The 20,770-nt window shown below is 38.3% G+C and overlaps 1 protein-coding gene across 5 annotated transcripts in view; it reads left to right on the top strand.

Annotated features, from left to right (window-relative positions):
- The window catches only part of ptprz1a (protein tyrosine phosphatase receptor type Z1a), a 138,630-nt gene that overhangs the window by 108,769 nt on the left and 9,091 nt on the right, over nt 1–20,770 (top strand). For 3 of the 5 annotated variants that reach the window (XM_041795732.1, XM_041795731.1, XM_041795729.1), the window contains 6 exons: nt 1,396–1,534; nt 10,093–10,181; nt 11,513–11,598; nt 13,947–13,967; nt 14,752–14,848; nt 17,456–17,538. In XM_041795732.1, the coding sequence (XP_041651666.1) occupies nt 1,396–1,534; nt 10,093–10,181; nt 11,513–11,598; nt 13,947–13,967; nt 14,752–14,848; nt 17,456–17,538 (515 nt within the window). The remainder of the gene's footprint in view (nt 1–1,395; nt 1,535–10,092; nt 10,182–11,512; nt 11,599–13,946; nt 13,968–14,751; nt 14,849–17,455; nt 17,539–20,770) is intronic. The other 2 variants (XM_041795733.1, XM_041795730.1) reach the window with 1 other exon arrangement.

Below are 20,770 nucleotides of genomic sequence, written 5' to 3'. Positions count from 1 at the left end.
GACTGGGTATAAAAGATGCATTTTAGGGAGGTGAAGTCTCTCAAAAATGGTGGGAAAAGGGTCACCAAACTGCGAAAAATCCGTGCCTAAAAATTGTGGAACAATTCAGAAACATGTTCCTCTACACAAATTTGAATGTTCCACCATGTACAGTATAAAATATCCTTAAAAGACTCAGAGAATCTGGAGAAATCTCTGTGGGAAAAGGACAAGACTGAAGGTCAATATTGGATGCTTGTGATCTTAGGGCTCTTATGCAGCATTGCATTAAAAACAGGCATGATTCTGTACTGGAAATCACTGCATGGGCTCAGGAACACTTCCAGAAATCATTGCCTGTTAGCACAGTTGGCCGTGCCATCCACTAATGCAGGTTAAAGCTGGATCATGCAAAGAAGAATCCATATGTGAACAGGATCCTGAAACACTGACGCCTTCTCTGGGCCAAAGCTCATTTAAAACGAACTGAGGCTAAAATGGAAAACTGTTCTGTGGTCAGATGAATCAAAATTTGAATTTTTTTTGTGAAAACCATAGATGCTATGTCCTGTGGACCTAAGAGGAGAGGGACCATCCATCTTATTATCTTGGCTCAGTTCTGAAGCCTGCATCTCTGATGGTTTGGGGTTGCATTAGTGCCTATGGCATAGGCAGCTTACACATCTGGAAAGGAACTATAAATGCTGAAAAGTAGAGAGAGGCATATGCTCCCATCTAGACAACGTCTCTTTCAAGGAAGGCCTTGACTATTTTATTAAGATGATGCTAAACCACAATCACAACAGCATGGCTTCACGGGAGAAGAGTCCGGCAGTCCAGACCTTTCACAAATAGAAAACATTTGTAGCATCATAAAATGAAAAATCAAGCGAAGAAGATTCAGGACTGTTTGGCGGCTCAAATTCCAGAAACTGGTCTCTTCACTTCCGAGATGTTTACAGACTGTTGCTGAAAGAAGAGTGGGTGCTACACAATTGTAAACATTGCCCTGTCCCTACTTTTTTGAGATGTGTTGCTGCCATGAAATTCAAAATGAGGTAATATTTTTCATGAAAAGGTAAAATGTCTCGGTTTCAAAATCTGAAATGTTGCTAATGTTGTGACTAAAATATGACTGTGAGATTTGACAATCATTACATTCTGTTTTAATTTACATTTTTAGACAGTGTCCCAACTTTTTTGGAACTGGGGTTGTGCAAAATGGCTCACTGACATGTGACACAGTGAAAAAGTTATTCGTGTATGTTTCTATGACTTTATGGTCTAAATGATTATATTTCTTTAACCAGAGCAGCTTCTCCTCTTTGCAACAATGACATCTAAAACCTCCAGGAAGCAGCAGCTTCTTCTCTTCTTTCATTTCTGCCCTCTTCCTTTTGATTTTTTCCTCCACAGACGCCAGCAACAGCAGCCACGAGTCGAGGGTCGGGTCAATCCGGGACAGAGAGAGGAAGGCTGTGGTTCCTCTGGCCGTCATCTCCACCCTCACCGTGCTGGGCCTCATCGTCCTCATCGGCATCCTCATCTACTGGAGGTCGGTCCCTACAGTTTCCCTAAAGCTTAGTTTTTCATGTTGTGGAGAGTGAGGAATATCTGCAAAGGCTCACAAATTCTGATTATATTCAATCGCATCCAAAACCCCACACGGTTGCTGGGCGATTGCTCCTGGCATTTACATCCCTTCCAGAACATTTTTAAACAAGGTGCAAAGAGTGGTGTTTATTCCGAGCTTTAATACTACAGATCCATATTTCTACATCCATGATTAAATGACTCTTTATTATGTTTTTTTTTTTGCCTTGAAAAACTTAGCAGCCTTGCTATCAGTCCTCCAATCACAATGCTCCTGTTCTTACTTCTATTGTTTCCTTGGCTATAGTGACCAATCAGGACTTTTGGCACTTTTTAACAGCTTTTCACCACTGTTTCTGCCTGTTTTTTTTTTTTTTTTTTTGCCAATTTTGACCACTGATGCCCAATTTTAGCCACTTTAACCTCCTGAGACCTGAGCTTTTATTTGGAATGCATTTTTTATTTTCTTCCATTTGTGACAGTTTGGACCTCATAAGTTTAAAAGATCAGCCTTGACTTTAAACAGGAATTAATTTTGACCAAAAATTAAAGCCCAATATCAACACAAATTCCCCCAAATTTCAAAGAAACTACCTAAAAAGTTTAAATGAAACTTTATTATAAAGTCATTATTTTAATGAAAAATTCCCCCTAAAATTCTATTTACATTCCTGAAAAATTCTCAAAGCAAATTCCCCAAATAGTACAAATATATTCCCCAAAATTCCATGAAAATGATGTAAAGTCCCCCCAAATATGGCAACAAATTCCCTGGAAATTCCATGAAATTCTAGAAATTTCAAAGGATACCCCGCTTACCAATTCCAGATTAAATTTCCAAAAATAAATGTAAATGTCCCAAGCTCCCATCAGCATACCTACAAATTTCAAAGCAAATGAACCCCAAACAATTCACATAAAGTTTCTCCAAAATTACAAATACATTTCCTAAACAAACACAAAATGAAACAATCCCCCAACCATCCAAAAACAAATCCAGACTTTTAATGCAAAAACACTTCTAATGAAGCTCTCAAAAAACACAAAAGTCCCCCAAAATCATCAATGAAAATTCCTGATAATTGTACAGCAAATTTCCCAGTATTTTAAATTAATAAGTTAAATTTCAATGGACAGTAAGGACAATTTTCTCAAAAATCCTAATAGTAGAAATGTCTATTATGTTGTAAGAAGGCCAGGATGTAATGTCCTCATATGTGCATGCAGGAGGTTTGACCCATTTCTACATCTTTGAACATAATTCTACCACTGTAAACCTCTTTGTAAACCCTTTGTCTTCACTTTTCAACAGCTTTTCATCACTGTTTCTACCTTTTTTTTCCAATTTTTGACAATTTTTCTAATATTTATTTTCCATTTAGTTGTCTCAGTTTGGCCAAGCTATGTAGGCTGACATTATTTTCTTAATAGTTTATTTCAATACATCCATCCACATGGTTAACTTTAGCAATAAAAGGTCATTCTATTTTTAGAAAAGAGTTTTACAACAGAGGCTGTATTCTACTACAGCATTAATAAATATATTAGAGCTGTTAACATCAACGCATTAATGCTTGTGATTAATCTTTAAACCTTACACCTTAAAAAAATAATAATGCAATTTAATCATATGATTAAGTTTGACCACAACCTGCTCCCGTAGTCCTCCAGCACGGATGTTTACGTGCCTGGGAGTGAAGAGGTGAGAGGGTCAGACACAGCCAGCAGTGATGAGTGTGGAGACAGACCCAGGTCTGCTTAACGGCAGTTTTCTTTTTAAAAAGCTGGAGAATGTTAGTGAAGATAAAACCAAAACTGTGTTCACATGCTGCAGTGATGAACTGTCTTTACACTGAAGCACAACGAGTCTTAAGTTCCACCTTCAGGCAAAGCACATCTTTGCTAATGTTAGCAAAGACGTTAACAACAACACGGGATTAAGCCGTGGTCATACCACTCTCTTCAGCTGCTTCAGGACAGTTTTCTTCTTCAGCTGTTCAGATAAACGCTGAAAAGTGCTCCAAAACTTTGAGACAGTCCTGTTTGTTAACAATATTAATCCAGTGTAGAAATCCACGCTGGAATTGGCAAAATTGAAATTAATTAACAAACTTTACGAGCTGAAGACAGAAAATATGATGCATTCAGGTAAGCTCAGTAAATTAGACGACTGTATTCTATATCTTATGATGTGTTCAGATGTCACATAAAAATGGGAAAATGTAGTTTTTGATGAGAAACTTCAATAAATATAGTGTGAATATACTGTATGTTTATATTGGAGGGATGTACAATAGATGAGACAGACTGAATCATAGCTTTTTAACTCAAACGCTACTCAGCTAAGACCACTTGGAGTTCAAATATTTGTCCTTATTTTCTCTTTACACTAAACTATAGAAAGTATTGATAGTGTATCAATAAGGACTCAAGTGTTGGCTTTTAAATGACCTATATATATGTCAATGGCACTCAATGAGTTAACAGGTGTGGCTAAATACTTTTGTCCATATAGTGAATGTTGCTGGGAATTCAGCCGTTGACTCTCAGATTGAACCTAGAAGTTAATTTTCCACCAACAGGAGCTCTGTTTGGATCGAACAATGAAGTGTGTGTTATTAAGTGTGTATTGTGTGTTTTTCTCACCAGCAGCCCATCCACAGATAACACCTCCTGTGTTGTTCACTGTTAATGCGGATGCTGTCGGCTTTTCATACCCACCGCTGCTGTCCGCTTTCGTCAGCGGCATTTTTGATTTTGACCTTGAAGGATGTTTCTCTCTCCTTTTTGTATGAAGGCATATGAAACTCAGGATTTAAAGCAAACAAAAGTTTCTTTTCTACTTGTGCTGAAAACATCTTTGGCTGAGAATTGAAGTGGGGGGAAAAGCTCTGCTGCCCACTCAGACCGTGAAATAACCAACTTCAAAAATCCCATGAAGGACACGCTGTTGAATGCGCTGTAAACACTTTCAGTCATATTTTTCACATTTCTCATCTACGGCTCCACAAAGTCGACATATTGTCTTGTTTTTGTGCTTGCTTGTTGTTGTATCTCCAAGATTGAGCAGTGCTAAGCCGGTAATAATCTGAGGAGCACGGGGGATTAATGCTCCGTGGAGGATGATGTACCTTGGCTGCGAGCGTCCACTCAGATGAGAGCGTCCAGAGAGGGTCGGGGGATAGAAAAGGACATCCGCCTGATTATGTCAGACAGAGGGAATCGTGTCAGCGTCTTGTAGGGTGAGCGGCAGGAGGCCAAACTACACTAATCCTGCTGCTGTTGTGTCCTTTTTCCACTCCCCCTCCCTTCTCCACAACACGGTGCTCATTTGGAAACCGCTGCTGTGCATTTGAGGTCAAGCAATTTGAGCGGATTGTGGTCGACTTTACAAGTTTACAACAAGCTGAGAGATGAACAGCAAATTAGCATGTAGCTGTATGTAGCCAAGAGATCTTTAAAGGCATCTGATCTGATCTGATCTGACATTCAATATTTCCTTTGCTTCCCGAACAAATTTGAGATCAAATCTTTCTCAGAGAAATGTTTGAAACCATCAGTAAAAGTAAAAACCGTGAACTTTAGTCAGAAAGCCATAAAACCAAGTCAAACAGACATTATCTTTACAAAAGACTAAAGGCAAAAACACAAGAGATAACAAATCTGAAACTCTAATAACGATAATACTGATTTGATTTTGGCAGTATCATGAAGTTGGAGCATAACTGAATGACTTTCTTTGACTTTTTTGGGCTTCTTTTGAGTACTTTAAAAGGGAAGCAGGCCTGTCATAGCCTTAGATAAAAATGATGCTTAGTAGAGGGTTGAATTAAGGAAATTATTTGAACACCATCCATCCATTATCTATTATCTGGGATTGGGTCACAGTGGCACCAGGCTAAGCAGGTCAACCCAGACATCCCTCTCCCTCGCAACATTTTCCAATTCCTCCTGAGGGATTCCAAGGTGCGCTCCTTCTAGATGTCCGAGCTCCTCCCCTTATCTCTAAGGCTGAGCCCAGCCACCCTCCTGAGGAATGTCATTTCGACTGCTTGAACCCCACGTTGTCATTCTTGTGGTTATTACCCAGAGTTCATGACCATAGGTGAGGGTTGGGATGAAGATCAACCAGTAAATTGAAAGCTTTGTTTGGCTCAGCTCCCCTGAAAACTGCTGCCGCTGCATCCATTCTACCCTCACTCGTGAACTACACTCCAAGATACTTGAACTCCTGACTCAGACTACAGGAATTCAGCCAGATTTAAGCCCCCATCCAGGGAAGGGACATTGAGATGGTGACATCTTATAAGTACCTGGGGTGTTCATCTGAACCATAAACTGGACTGGACTGATAACACCACTGCACTTTACAAAAAAAGTCAGTGCAGACTCTATCTGCTCAGGAGGCTGAGGTCTTTTGGGGTGCAGGGGGCACTCCTGAAGACCTTCTATGACTCTGTTGTGGCCTCAGCTGTCTTCTACAGCATGGTCTGCTGGGGGGGCGGCATCACAGCAGCTGACAGGAAGAGGCTGGACAAACTTATAAAGAAGGCCAGCTCTGTCCTGGGATGCCCTCTGGAACCTGTGGAGGAGGTGGGGGAGAGGAGGATGACAGCCAAGCTGTCCTCCATGATGGTCAACAACTCCCACCCCCTCCAACACACACTCACTGCACTAAGGAGCTCCATTAGTGACAGGATGCTACACCTGAAGTGTGTGAAGGAGAGGTATCGCAGGTCTTTCCTTTTTGCAGCTGTTAGGCTCCACAACAGAAACTGCTCAAAATAATCTGTGCAATAAACCATATTTAGGCTATATGTATAATCTGTACACATGTTTGTATATATATATATTTGTGTATATATATGTCTATATAGGTGTACATATGAATGTCTCCACCACACCCAATCTGTAGTATACCCAACCTGTACATAACTGTTTGTAAATATTATTTATAATTTGTAAGTCAACATTTTTATATTCCATATTTTTGTATTTATTAGTTCTCTTGCAATACTACTTTTATTTGTACTCTATTTCTATTGTGTTTCTGTCGCCAGTGGCCTGCTTTGTCCTGCTTTGTCTAAGAAACTTTTGCTGCTGTAAATTGGAATTTCCCCTTGTGGGATTAATAAAGGAATATCTTATCTCTTAGCTCATCGTCAAAACTCAAGACATAATTAACGACGTGCCCCACGACCATGATTCAACAAGACTAGCATGTTGGAATTTTTCTTACATCGTCATCTAGTTTGACACCTTGACCCAATGTCAACGATGTGAATCCTGATGTCTGCCAATAGGAGGGCATTTGCTCCTTGTCTTTGCATCATCATTTACAAGATTTACCACTTTTGATCCCCTTTTATTCCCTAAAACTAGTGTGTAAATTTTATTTTATTTTATTTAAGTTATTACATGCATACCTTAAGTTCTATCTAAAGGAGAGACAGTCAATGTTGTCCTCCTTTTGAGACATCCATAACTGTCGTCCATAATCCAATCCATAATTGTGTCTTATTTTCCTTTCTTACGAGCAACAGACCGCTACAATCACTTAGTGCTTCTGCTGTAGAGTGAGTGACACTCTTTGACCCGGCCCCCCGTCAACCTGTGAACTCGCACTCAGTTGCAGAGACAGTGGTGACGTCAGCATACGGTGAGCTGTCAGGATCACTATTGTAGTGTGGACAGGTTGTCAGCCAAGATGGGACAAGATTTTTGCTGCATAGTCTGACATGGTGCTGTCGTGAACAACCAAAACAATTGTGTAGTCTGAGCCGGCCGTTACTTGAGGCAAAGACTCACTCCTCACCCAGAGGAAGCAGCCCACCATTTTCCAGCAGAGGACCATGATGGTATTTGAAATCCATCCCCCAAAAATGAAAACCAAACCAGTAGATGGCCTCAAGGTAATGTTGCAAGTTGTTGAGTCATTGTCATGGAAAGCGAAGTATAGCTGGGGATCATCTGCAAACAGTGACAATTTTTGCACCATACATAGTGCTGCGGGTTCTTCCCAAACAATTCCACATTAGTTTTATCAGTTCACTAAACATTTTCCTGGCAATGACGATTGTCAAGGTGCTCCTTGGCAAACTTCAGGCATGCAGTAATGGTTTCTGGAAAGCAGCGGCTTCCTCAATGGTGTCCTGCCATGGACATCATGCCTGTTCAATCTTTAGCATGTGGTAGAGATGTTGATTGTTCCAAGGATCCCTTTAAGCCTTTAGCTGTAACTCCAGGGTCATTTTTACATCTCAGAGCATTCTGGTTTTTGCCCTTTGAGCTAACTCCTGACTCCGATTAGCTCTTTTTGGAGTAATTAGCCTAAGGGTTCACTGACTTTTTCCAGCAGCACTGGGACTATCTAATGGCTGTGTTCAATAAAAACATTAAATATTAGAAGTATTTCTGTGCATTAGATGCTAGAAGGTCTGCAGGACTAATGAAATTTATGATATTGATCGCCTCCATATAAATCAGTTGAATCACTTTTTTTGTAAAGTGTAGGGATTGTACTCAATGCAGCATGCAGGTCCATTTAGAGCTGTAAAGTACTAACTTTCCACTGTTTCCATTCATTCCTAATGGCTTTCCCAACTTCCTGTCCATCATGCAGAGCTTGCACATCATCGGGCTCAAGTGACCACAAAGAAAACTATCTTTTTTTTTTTAATAGTGCTTTTAAATAAAAGTGTTTGTATTTGATTATAAATGTCTGTTTTCTTTTTTGTTAAATTGGCTGTTGATTTGATGGTACGCAAAGTTCTTCAGGGAATAAAGGTCTTAAATAAAATGTGGCGAGTAAACATTTGCTCAAAAGATAGAAGTATACCATCAGAATCCATCTTTTATTCAGAGAGAATGGCGTTTTGTGTTTCTGCATTTCCTCCATAAATACGTCATTAATCTCCCAGCTCGGGCCTTTGGCTGTTTTTTTTTTGTCAGTGATAATCCCTGATGCCCATTTCTGGCTGAAACAACACAAGTTCATCAGAGGCGATCTCATCCGTTTAAAAACTTGTCAAGGATTAGCAGAACATCTTTTTTCTTGTGTTTCTGGGGAGATTAACGTGTGTTCTCCCAAAATCTGGGCCAAGGCAGAGTCACATGAAAACAAAAGCATGTTCTGTCTTTCAGCTGGTTCTCAGTACAGATGTATGCAGATATTTATGTGTAGAGTCTGTATACATAAAAGAAAAACAAATTCATTTTATATTAGTGCTGTCAATTCATTAAAAAAATTAATCAAGTTAATCACATCACTATGCTGTGATTAATCATGATTAATCACAGCATTTCTTTAGTTTAAGTATTTTTTTGATTTTTAAATGTTGTTATTATCAAGTGTTTATTTTCATTATGTTAACTTTATGTACAGCACTTTGAAAGTTTTTTACCAAAAAATGTATTTTTATTATTATTGTTATTATTATTATTATTATTATTATTTTTATTATTATGTAAATATTAACATTTAAAATACTATTTACTTGTATTTTTGGTTGAGATAAATTAGTACAAGTATGGTGTTTAAATGAAGAAATATAAAACAAACTAGAGTTTTTAAACTTATTTGTGGTTTGTAAATTGGAGTGTCTAAATTCACTGAGAAATAATATTTATAAACTGCAGTAGAGCCCAGCAGACAAACACATCAGGTAGAAAATAACTTGTGCTGTAAAGTGAATGATCAGGTGTGCTGTTACCCTGAGGTAGCTGAAGTCGCTGACTGATGTCCAGCGGTCTCTCGTCATCCAAGGCGATGGTCTGCAGTCTCTGGCGAACCATTAGCAATCGTAATAGTTAGCTTAGTTGTCGTTTTGGGGACAAATCCAGATCTGCTGGACTGTGCCAGTATAGCTTGGCATTATGGCTTGATCCCGTGTTGTTGTTAGTGTCTTTGCTAACACCAGCAACATTAGCTTTCATGGCCTGGTCCCTTGTTGTTGTTAGCAAAGATGCGTTTTGCCTGGAGGTGGTACTTCAGACTGCTTCGGTGTAAAGACAGTTCATCACTGCAGTATGTCCACACAACTTTAGTTTCATCCAGACTTCCATTAGGCAGCTTTTTTAAATTGGAATTTGCCGTGAAGCAGACCTGGGTCTGTCTCCTCACTCATCACTGCTGGCTGTGTTTGACCCGCCTTTAACCTTTTAACCCCAGGGACATAAACAAACTTAGTCATATGATTACATTGCGTCATTATTTTTTAACGTGTTAAGATTTCCAGATTAATCACGAGCATTAACGCGTTAATATTCACAGGCCTATTTTATATATTCTATACACGGGCAAATTAAAGCTCTTTATTTTGATTTATCTTGTGGATTGTGGTTTTTGTGTTGGTTTACATTTCTAAAGCGTGAATGAGTTTCCTAATTTCTTTGAAAACAAGCCCTTTTTATGATATACTCATCTAATAACTTAAAACATGAACTTTTCTAGCTAAAAACTGTTTTTTCTTGGAAATAAAATCTGATATTCACACTGGTATTTGTTTGATTTTTCTGCAGGGCCTGTTTTCAGACGGCTCACTTCTACATCGAGGACAGCTCCTCACCCAGAGTCATCCCTGCTCAGTCCAACGCCACACTGGATGAAGGTAACAAAAACATGTTTACATGCTAGGACTTTCACAGACATGATTATTTTTTTTTTTTTTTTTTTTTTTTTTTTTTTTTTTAAGATTCTCCTTATTCCTAGCCCCCATGGTGAATTCTGGGCCTGATTTCTGGTACCTTCTGTTAAACTGGTGTTTTCTATAGATTCTTATCCTGATAGGCAGAGGGATTCAGTGATAAAAATGTATGAAACTCATACAGCCTGCCTTCTACTATCAGTGGATGAACAGACAGTAAGAAATAGGCCTCAGATAACATACACACACGTATTTATAGTTAACTTAATAAGCCTTACAGTGCCTCAGTTTTTCATTTTTTCAGCCTGATGCTACAGTCAAAAAAAATCCTTTTTATTCTAATTAAGCTACACCCAGTACCCTATCATAGCAAAGTGGAAACAGAATTTTAGAATTTTTTGCAAATTTATAAAAAAAAAAAACCCTGAAATGTCAAACTGACATTAGTATTCAGACAATTTACAACAACACTGTAAATGTAGCTCAGGTTCCTCCCATTTCTCTGATCATCTGAGATGTTTCTGCACCTTGAATGGAGTCCACCAGTGGTAAAATAAAATGATTGGACATTATTCAGAAAGGCACACCCCTCTCTATAGAAGGCCTCACAGCTGACAGTGACGTCAGAGCAAAAACCAAGCCATGAGGTCAAAGGAACTGCAGAGCTGCAGAGCTCAGAGACAGGATTGCTATTCTGCTGCACTGAAGGTTCCCAAGAGAACAGTGACCTCCCTAATTCTCAAATGAAAAATATTATGTCTGGAAGAAAACCAGGCATCACTCATCACCTGCTCAGTACCATCTCATCAGTGAAGCATGGTGGTGGCAGCATCATGCTATGGGGGTGTTTCTCAGCTGCAGGGACTAGGAGACTGCTCAGGGTTGAGGGAAAGCTGAATGGAGCAACATACAGAGATATCCTCAATGAAAACATGTTCCACAGCAATCAGGACCTCACTCTGGGCCAACGGTTCACCTTCTAAGATGACAAAGACCCGAAATACATGACCAGGACAACACAGGAGTGGCATAGGGACAATTCTGTGAACGTCCCAGGCAGAGCTCTGTCCAACATCTCTGGAGAGACCTGCAGATGGCTGTCCATTTTCATTTCATTTTGCCTGATTTTGGATGAGCATTCATTTGCCAAAGATAACTTTCAAAAATATTCCACTAAGCGAACAAAGAACTTAATGTCTTGGACAGTTTCCACCATGTCTGCTATCATAGTTGCTTCATCTGAGACAGACAAACATGAATAAAAAAATCTGAAACACTTGTCTTCTTATTCCCAGATGAACAAACAGTGTTCCCAGTGAAGGACTTTGTCAAACACGTAGCCGAGCTTCACGACACCCAGGGATTTCAGCGGGAGTTTGAGGTACAAAGATCAGAATTTTGAAAGATTTTTAAGATTTTTCAAATGATTACCTCTTGTTTTTAACCAGACTGTGCTGTGTATGTCTGTGTGCATGTGTGTGATGTTATCCTGTGTGCATGCTGCATGTCGAGCTGTGGTGATGTTTCACAACAAAGAGCTGCAATGCGGTGTGACTATTTTCAATCTTATAATTCAGCTGGAATTAATTTTGTTAACAATAGATTACATGGAGTGCACATTTAAAGTTGTTAAACACTGTGAAATAATAATATATGAAACAAAGAGCAGCATGTCAGCTGTATTTAGAGCAGAATTACTCTACAGATCTTAAACACACTTCAGAGTCCCATCATGAACCAGAGCTCTACTTTGTTTTATTTCTAAACCGCCACTGAAGGAAAAATCAGCACAAAGAAAACAAAAGACAAAATAAAAGAGACACTAGTATATTTAATGGACATTAACCTGGATTTTAAAAGCATTTTTAATGCATTAAAGTTGTCACATTTCACGGTTTTATATCAATAATCTGAGAGGAAGATACTTTAGACAATTTAGAGATTTCTGTGAAACATTTTACAAACATTTAATACTCTATGAGTGGGAAAATTATGTTCAAAGGTGTCTTTTTTTAATTCTATAACTTGTGAAGCTCTAAAAGGTTTCAGCAGAATATATGCTGCATTCATTTATGCAAAAAAAGCGTTGGAAGAAAAAATCCTTCCAGTTTTGAAGCCAATCCCAGAGAGTGTTTGACATTTTATTTATTTAACCCCTGGTTAAACTGATATTAGAAATGTTTGGGTAATATATAATGGCTTTATTTGCAGATCATTGGGATTGTTTTCCTGATCACTGGAAAAATTAAGCAGGACATCTTTTTTTGTGTCGTAATGGCATGCAGCTGTTTGACATCGCTTTGCATCAAGCAGCTTTGCACGCTCACCGTCCTCTCTGTATCTTATTAAATTAATTCTCTGTCCTGTAAATTTCCCTTTTAATGAATATAACATCAAGCGTTTTGTTTAAATATAGAGAAACAACAGCTTGGCATTGTGTATTTTTGAGCCTCTGACAGCTTGGGGCTGTGTAGCTTTAACCTGACACACCATAAACCTCCCATAGACAGCATTTGGGAAAGGACAGGGCCTTTGAAAAAAAACTCAGAGTGTGATTGGATGAACGTTCTGTGTGTCATATCTTTACGGGCCAATCAGAGCAACAAAACATGTGACATCATAGCCCCAAACCGTGGTGCACTGCTACCGACAAGTTAACTCCATGAAGAGCTGCATGACACAAACCATGGCAACTGTAGACATGCCAGGACACGACTTTTGTCGCTTTTGAAAAGAAAACCAATCACTGCTGTTCTTCTTTTTATGAAGAAATGTCATCAAGTTCTGATAAAACTTACACTTTAGCAGCTTCCACGCTAATGTCTTCCACCATAATTGCACCAGCCTCTTCTCGTTGCTAGCCTATGACTCTGCCGCGCTTGAAAGCACTGCCCCTCATCGCTGATTGGTCCTGTCACTTTCTAACTGGGCCCAGGCGGTTTAGACAGGAGCTTTGCAAGATGGTTTTGCCAGTAAGAAACACAGAAACGGTTCTATTCATCTGCTTTGCAAGGTTAGCATAGTTGCTAACATAGTTGCTTCTTTGTGCACAGAAGCAAACATGGACAAGGATATTATTAATGCGCCACTATTTCCACTTTTTAAAACAAGCTAACGTGCTCTTTTGAGTACTCTTAGTCCACATATAGCAAGAAATGGCTCTGCTTGATGATTCTGATGCCTTGTCATCTACCTCTTTCTTTGCTCCTCTCCCATCTTAACGTGAGCAACAGAGTGGGAAATAGGAACAAGTAAGGGCAAAAATGAGGCCCCCTGCATCGCTTACATGCTGTTAGGGGAGTAATTAATCCTTCATGTGTGGTTTGTGAATTAGTGTCATTTTCTTTACTCATTTGTAAATTTAAAGCATATTAAGCAGCTCACTTCTTCTGTGAATCAGAAACCTACATGTGTAAATGTATGGAAAGTAAAATGTACAAAAAAACACAAGAAGAAGAACTTATATACAATGCAGTGTGGCATGCCTTTAAATAAAGATCAATACACATTCAAAATTCTAGATAAAACTAAAAAACAAACCTTGTTAAAATTTGCGTTGATTCCCCCTTTGTGTTGACAGAAGCATGATTATAATGAGACACATTAGTCTCCATATGTCATGTGTGTTGTCTTGTATTTTGTCTTTTTGCACCTGTTGGTTGTGTTTGTTCTCACGGAAACGTCCTGACCGCTGCCTGCCTGCCTGCTGCTTCCTCCCCTCGCCATTAGATCCTGAAGGAGAGTTACGAGGTAAGACGCCCCATCATGACCGACGCCGCCGCACTCATAGCCCTCTGTGTTTTTGTCTTGTCTTGTGATGCCACGTATGTTTTTGTCTCATTGTGGAAATGTTGGTGGCCTCTGTTTGACACAGATGTTGAATGGATGCGTTGGAAAAAATGCAAACCATTGTAAAACAAGCATACAGTTCTGTAGTTCACAGCACATTATGAAAAATGTCTCCATGACCTTGTTACTTTCTCTTGTAAACCTCACACAGAGCACACTAATATTGTGTTTTTTTCTAAGCTGTGGAAGAAAGTTATCAAATATGTGATTCCTGTGCAGAATGAGAAATCTGCATTCTGTAAAACTTTTCTGAACTGTTGAGTCAAAAGAGAAGAAAGCAAAACTGATGAGTTATTCATCGTTCCACAAACTATCTCAGGAATCAGAGCGGCTCACATACCTTTATTTGTTGCAGCCACCTAAGTATTGTTGTTGCTCTGAGACATTCATATGATATTTTAAATTCTTGCACATTCCTCACTTCCTACATGGATTTTTGTGTTTACAACATTTTTGGATTTAGTAAAAAAGTGAACAGAAACTAAAATCTGATTGTTTTAGTTGATTAAATAGTACATTATTACCAAAAAATCTAAATTAAAAGTTTTACATTTACAAAAAAAGGAAATTTTCAAGTTTCAAAAGTAAAACTATACCCTTTGATTTTCTTATTTCCATCTTCTTGTCTGTGAGGGTTTGAGCTTGACTTTGGGTGTAATTTGTGTGTATTTGTGCTGGTGTTTAGGAGGTTCAGGCATGCACGGTGGACATGGGGATGACGACGGACAGCTCCAACCACCCCGACAACAAAACCAAAAACAGATACAGCAACATCCTGGCCTGTGAGTACAAGACGGCGCTGGTTTCTGTTTGTTTTTATGGTATTTCTGCAAAGTGTGAATTTTTTTGTGTTGTGCTTTTTAAAAATATGTTTAGTTTTCATGAAACAAGAGTTTGACACCAGTGAGAGAAGGAAAGAAATGAGACAAAGACATTGTATAAATGCAAAAGGGGAAATGGAGACAAGTGCTGGCAACATTTTAACAGACTGGATAAAAAAGAATTATTGAATAGTCTGATCAATAAAAGGCATCAGAGCTTTGCTGAAATAATTTATTTTACCAATTAAAAAACAACTTCCCCTTCATCCAAGGCTTCTTCTGTAAGGTTCTCCCTTAGATCAAAATGTTCTTTTCTTGATGTTAAATTAGAATAAATCATGATAAAGTTTAGTTTAATGTTGTCTGTTTACAAGTGCTACAACCTTAAACGTCACAAAACGTTAAAACACATCACATCTAGGGCTTTTTAGTAAGGCAGTCCAGATTAATAATATTAATCGCGATAAATTATTAGTGCACTATTTTTTAAAGCTGGATTAATCTCATGCACCTCTCAGCAGACTTTGGTTAATCCATGCCAGCGTCTTTCTGCGGCCACAGTGATGTAAAATAACTCCTCCACTGCTCCTGAATGTCTCATTTCACTTTCAAAACTTACAGATAGCTCAGTGGACAAGTCAGAAGTCTTCTCATTCTTGTCGTTTCACACAGTTACCTTTAACTGTTCAAAAGGGAAAAAAAAAAAAAAAAAAAAGGCAGCACATTTTAACTCTTAGAGCGCTCTGCTATTTTTAACCGTTGTGTCTCGCCTGGACTTTTTGTCTTTTAAAGCTTGTCAAACATCAACCCTGTGGTTCACAGTCAAGCACTAAACATCCTTTGCTTCAGGGCAACCTGGGCTTTAAGGATATCTGTCGTGCAGAAATGTCACTGGAATTTTAATGAAGTTGGGACAATAAAGACAAAAAAAAAAATCGGAAATTAAAACTCAAAGATTGAGTATTTTCGCACAGACTTGTTTTCCCATCTCTTTCAGACTAAAGAATTAAAAATAATAATTCTATGACAAAATTCTTCAAATTATTTACATTTTTACTAAACAAGTCCTTGTGCTTTTGGGAATTTGAGTCATTATTTAAAATGCAGAGACTCTGAGAGACAAATCACAGCCTTCCTTTTGTTTATTACTCTCTACTGAGTCATTCAGGCTCTCTTCTTCAGTTTATAAGCCCATGCACATGCGCTGTCCAGCCAAGCATAGCATGACTACAGAACAGCCTCCCATTGGTTGTCACAGCCCACTTGCAATGCATTCTGGGATATAAACAGACAATATGGCAGCAGGTTAATTGCAGGAAAGATTGAGAAATGGATTATAAATGAATAAAAAGACGTCCAAGACGTCATGTGGATTTAATCTTTTAAGAGAGCAGTAAGTCAGTATTTTTCCAGGCTCGCTAGAATACGTTCTGTATGAGCTACGAAGGCTTAAAGAGTGTCATTAGAACTGTCGAACAGAGAGTTTTCAGAGGGAAAAACAAGCAAGGGCCCACGAGGTACAGTTCAAAAGTTATTCAACTTTATATAAACGGTGTCTCTTTCTGTTGTATACCGCAATGCCATGCTCAGAGTTTAAAAAATAAGTGATATAAGATTAATCGTATCTTTGACTTAACACATAAGAAGATGAAAAATACATTTTGTAAAGCCTGGACATGTGACCTATAAACACACACCCCCAGGATGTCTGTTTAAGGAGTTGTGTATTATTCCCATGGCAATTTACCAAGGGTGTGAGCTCTAAGGGTTAAAATCTAAGTTATGAAGGACAAAACAAAAAACATTTCACCAGATTATTTGGTTCCCATCTAGGGCTGAACAATTTTGGAAAATAATCTAATTGCAGTTTTTTTCTCCAATATTGCCATTGATATGTGTCAAACCAATATTGAGTCCGGGGCCAGATTTGCACCAGTGAGACATCTTGAGAGCCAGGAGTGTCAAAGTCAATCACGGACTCTGAATTTAGGCCTAAAACTACAAGCCAAACAAGGTCAACATTTAACCATAAACTGTCAGCCTCATTTTCACCGTTAGTAAAATATGGTAAAAAATAAAACTGATAAATAATTCTGAAGGCAAAATAATGTTTTTAATATGCAATTAAATGAGATAGAAAGTCAAAATCACAGGTCTAAAAGGTAAAAATATGACTTAGAATTTTAAATTGTGAATCTTGAAGTTTAACCTTGGTTAAACACTTAACGTCTTGTTTTTTAAGTTCCTTTAAAGCTGTTTATCATGCTTTTCTCCATGTTCCTGATACAGAGAACCTTCAACATGTGTTTTAAGATGAATTTAGCACAGACTGAAGACATTCAAAGAATGTGGCTCCCCTAAAAAGGTGTAAAATTAAGATATCCATCAGAGTTTTAAAAAGTTTGGGTCTTTTTATTTGTCACCTGTCTTTTGCCTTTTTCACTGACCATGTATAAAGAAGGGAGGAAAATAAAATCAATAATAAGAACTCAAAAAATGGTCCTTAAAGTAGAGGATAAAACATTTTCTGCATTAATCTGAGCTGTTTTTTCTCCGTTTCCGTCACAGACGACCACAGCCGAGTGAGACTCTCGCCGCAGGCCGACAAAGACGGGAAAACGAGGGATTACATTAACGCAAACTTTGTGGATGTAAGGAACTCTTTATTTCTATTCTAATATTTGAGCTCTCTAAAATCTGAGGCCTTCATTGGTTTCTGTGAATGGAATTCAAAAAAGAGCCAAAACTTTTTAGTTTTTATTCTCAGACCCTTTTCAGCTCTTTTCCTCCACCATCCTATACCAAACTGAGCCCCCCCTCCAGTCTTCCTCCTGAATATTCCAAACCTTTTTATTGAAAAGCCTGTTGTTCGTGAGGACCTGCGTGGCTCTCGATTATGCTGATCACAGCTCCTTTCATTTCCACTGTCTGCTTTTTTTTTGTCAATTTGTGAAAAGCAGAGAGCTAACACAAAACCACATTACTGTCACGGCCTTTCTGTGGCGCCGATGTGGGGTTTAATTTTGGCAAAAACACACAGAGGATCTCTGTGGAGCTCACACTTTTTTTTTGTCTGTCTCACTTTATGAAGGCGACTTGAAGCTGTCAGTCATGTGAAGGTTATTAAACCATTAATGTCAGCGATTGAATGCTGCCCTCTGCTGAGAACACTCTTTATTTCCTGCTCTACTCTTAAGGGGACTCTGTGGAGTTTCTTCTTTAACAAACAAAAGTTATATTTATATTCAGTACTTCCCACCAAAATCCACTGTGTGGGTCCTTGAGCTCTAAAAAGTCTCAGAATGCGGTTCCATCTTTGTAGAAACATTTGCAAAAGCAAACAAAGAATTTTAACTTAAGTCTTTGTTAAAAACCTTCTGGTGCACTTTTTCTTGCCTGTACTGAGGCATTTTGAGCCTAAAGTCTCCAAAACCATGTAGCTCAAGATCTTTGCTAATGCGGTACAGGAGTCTGATGAATTACTGGAAGTTGGCAGGTCGTCATTATCGTAGGGGCGTCTCATGCTCACATCTGTGGGTTTTAAGTGGCAAAAGGACTCGCACACTAATGAAAGCTGCAGAGTAAAGTGGGCATCAGTGTTAACTCATCACACTGGGATGCATCCATTAACATTCAAAAGCCCCTGACGCAGCGGTGGGAGCAATCTGGGCTTGTGTCTTAAACCAGTATCAATGCCATCACTGGTGAAACTGGATTTTTGCAACACCATGATCACCATTTGGTCCCAGTCTATTTGGAGTAAAATTGACTCTGCTTAATGTTTTCAGAGTTGTTTTCACTCTGAAAAGTAATTTTATTTAACTCTAAATGATGATTATGTGCTCCATAATGAACAAAATAAAATAACTCTACAGCAATTGTGCTCACTACAGAGTAATATAGACCATAGTGTATTCATTATAGAACTGTTTTTCTCAATATAAAGTGATACTTAGTCCTTTCAGAGCTGTTTTTCATTCCTTTTAGAAATGTTTCTACTCATTATGGAACATTTTCTGCTTCATATAGAAATGGGTAATGGTTATGTAGGGCTGTATCTTACTCTAAATAGATTGATCTTCCTCTTTATATAGAGCTACAGTTTTCTCTTAGTAGATAATTCTGCCTTTCCACCTATAAATGGCGTAACAACAAAAGAGGTGTTTTTGCCTATACGTATTAGACATAGTGTTCTGATATTACAGAAACAATTGTGATGAACATATGACAAACTCAGGAGCCGAGCACGAGACAAGGTAGTAAGGCTAAAGGAATTTATTTGAGGGGCGCGCTGGTAGTCGAGTAGTTGGGGCACACACCATGTGTGCGGGCGGCCCAGGTTCTGGGGCCCTTCGCCGCATATCTCTCCCCAGCTCTTGTCCCTGTTTCTGAGTCTGTCCACTGTCCTCCTTTATCTAGTGAAGGCACAAACTGGCCCAAGACAAATCTTTGAAAAAAAAAAAAGTTTATTTGACATAAATAGTGCAAATAATGGTGAGTGTACTGGCTGGTGGTTGGAAATAGCACTGGCAGAGAGACGGAGACGCTGCAGAAAAAAGAGGACAAATGGAGTTAGACAAGGCAAAAGATACTCACTGAAAAATCACTAGATTATCAAAGGCTGAAGAGGAGCCAGGTTACCTGACTAGCTGTAGTACACAGGTGTCTGAAGGTTCATCACCAGGTGAGGAGGTCTTGATTGCCAAGGATTATCTGCAGCTGTGACCGTCCATGAGTGATGCCAGCTGAGCTGGAACTTAAGTGGGTGTGGTTAAAAGTTTTACTCCAGCAGAGTTTACTCTGTTTTTACTCCAACTCTCATGGTGGCTGGTAATAAATATAGTCGATGAAGTGTAAATTTTACTATTTTGAATAAAATACTTTTTACTCTGGAAAAATTACTCCTCAGATTTTCCTGTGCAGGCAACCAGGCCCACCCACAGAATAGTCTGGGTCCCTGAAAAAACCCAGAGACCGGGCTCTCCTCCTCCTCCGTTGTGATTTATTGATGATGTCACTGCATGAGTGCTGGATCATTATTAGTGCTAGCGTTACAGTTACTTCATTATGGAGCAGAAAAGAGTGTCAAGATATCAAGGTTATAATAGTTTGGGATTTTTCATTAGTTTATATTTTTATTTAGTTTTCACATTCTGTTTTTATTTTCAGTTTAGTTTTTGCTGCTGGTTTGTTAGTTTAATTTTTATGTTGCAAAAATGCTTTGTTTAAGTTTAGTTTTTATTAAATTTAGTGTTAGTTTTAGTTTTTTTAAGGATACATGTCAGGGCTGAGTGAACGTCATACATTTTAAAGAAATATATTCAAACAAGCTACTCTTAATGTATAATTTTATTTATTTAATGATGTTTGAATACAACTCCAGACATAAAACTACCACTGTGTGAAGTCTTAACCAATCAGATCAGGCAAGTTTACACTTCCCAGACTTGGGTGTACGTGCCTGTCAATATCATTGTGTCAAAGACTAAAACTAAGGATATTTTTTCTGTATTTTTATTTTATTTTAGATAGTTTTGTAAGCAGACTATACAGTTTTAGTTAGTTTTTATTCTATTTTTTGGTAAAGCTTAGTTTTTATTTAGTTTCAGTTAACTAAAATTATTTTTGAGTTTTAGTTTTAGTTATTTAGTTAGTTTTAGTGAACTTAAATAACTTTTCAAGCTATTATTGGGTATTGATATAGGGATTGTTTATTAGTACTACTTTTTTAACCTGTTTCACACTCTTCATCCATGATTGCCACTTCTTTTTGCCTCATTTCACCCTATTTTTTTTTTTTTTACTTTTTTGCCTTTTCTTTTGGAAAAAAGTAGCAAATTAGCCACTTTTTTCCCACATATGCTTTTTTTTCTAAGAATTGGG

The sequence above is a fragment of the Cheilinus undulatus genome, linkage group 9 (genome assembly GCF_018320785.1).
Source record: "Cheilinus undulatus linkage group 9, ASM1832078v1, whole genome shotgun sequence".
Lineage (NCBI taxonomy): Eukaryota > Metazoa > Chordata > Actinopteri > Labriformes > Labridae > Cheilinus > Cheilinus undulatus.
The sequence above is the reverse complement of the archived record's forward strand: the minus strand, read 5'-3'. Positions and strand labels throughout refer to the sequence as shown.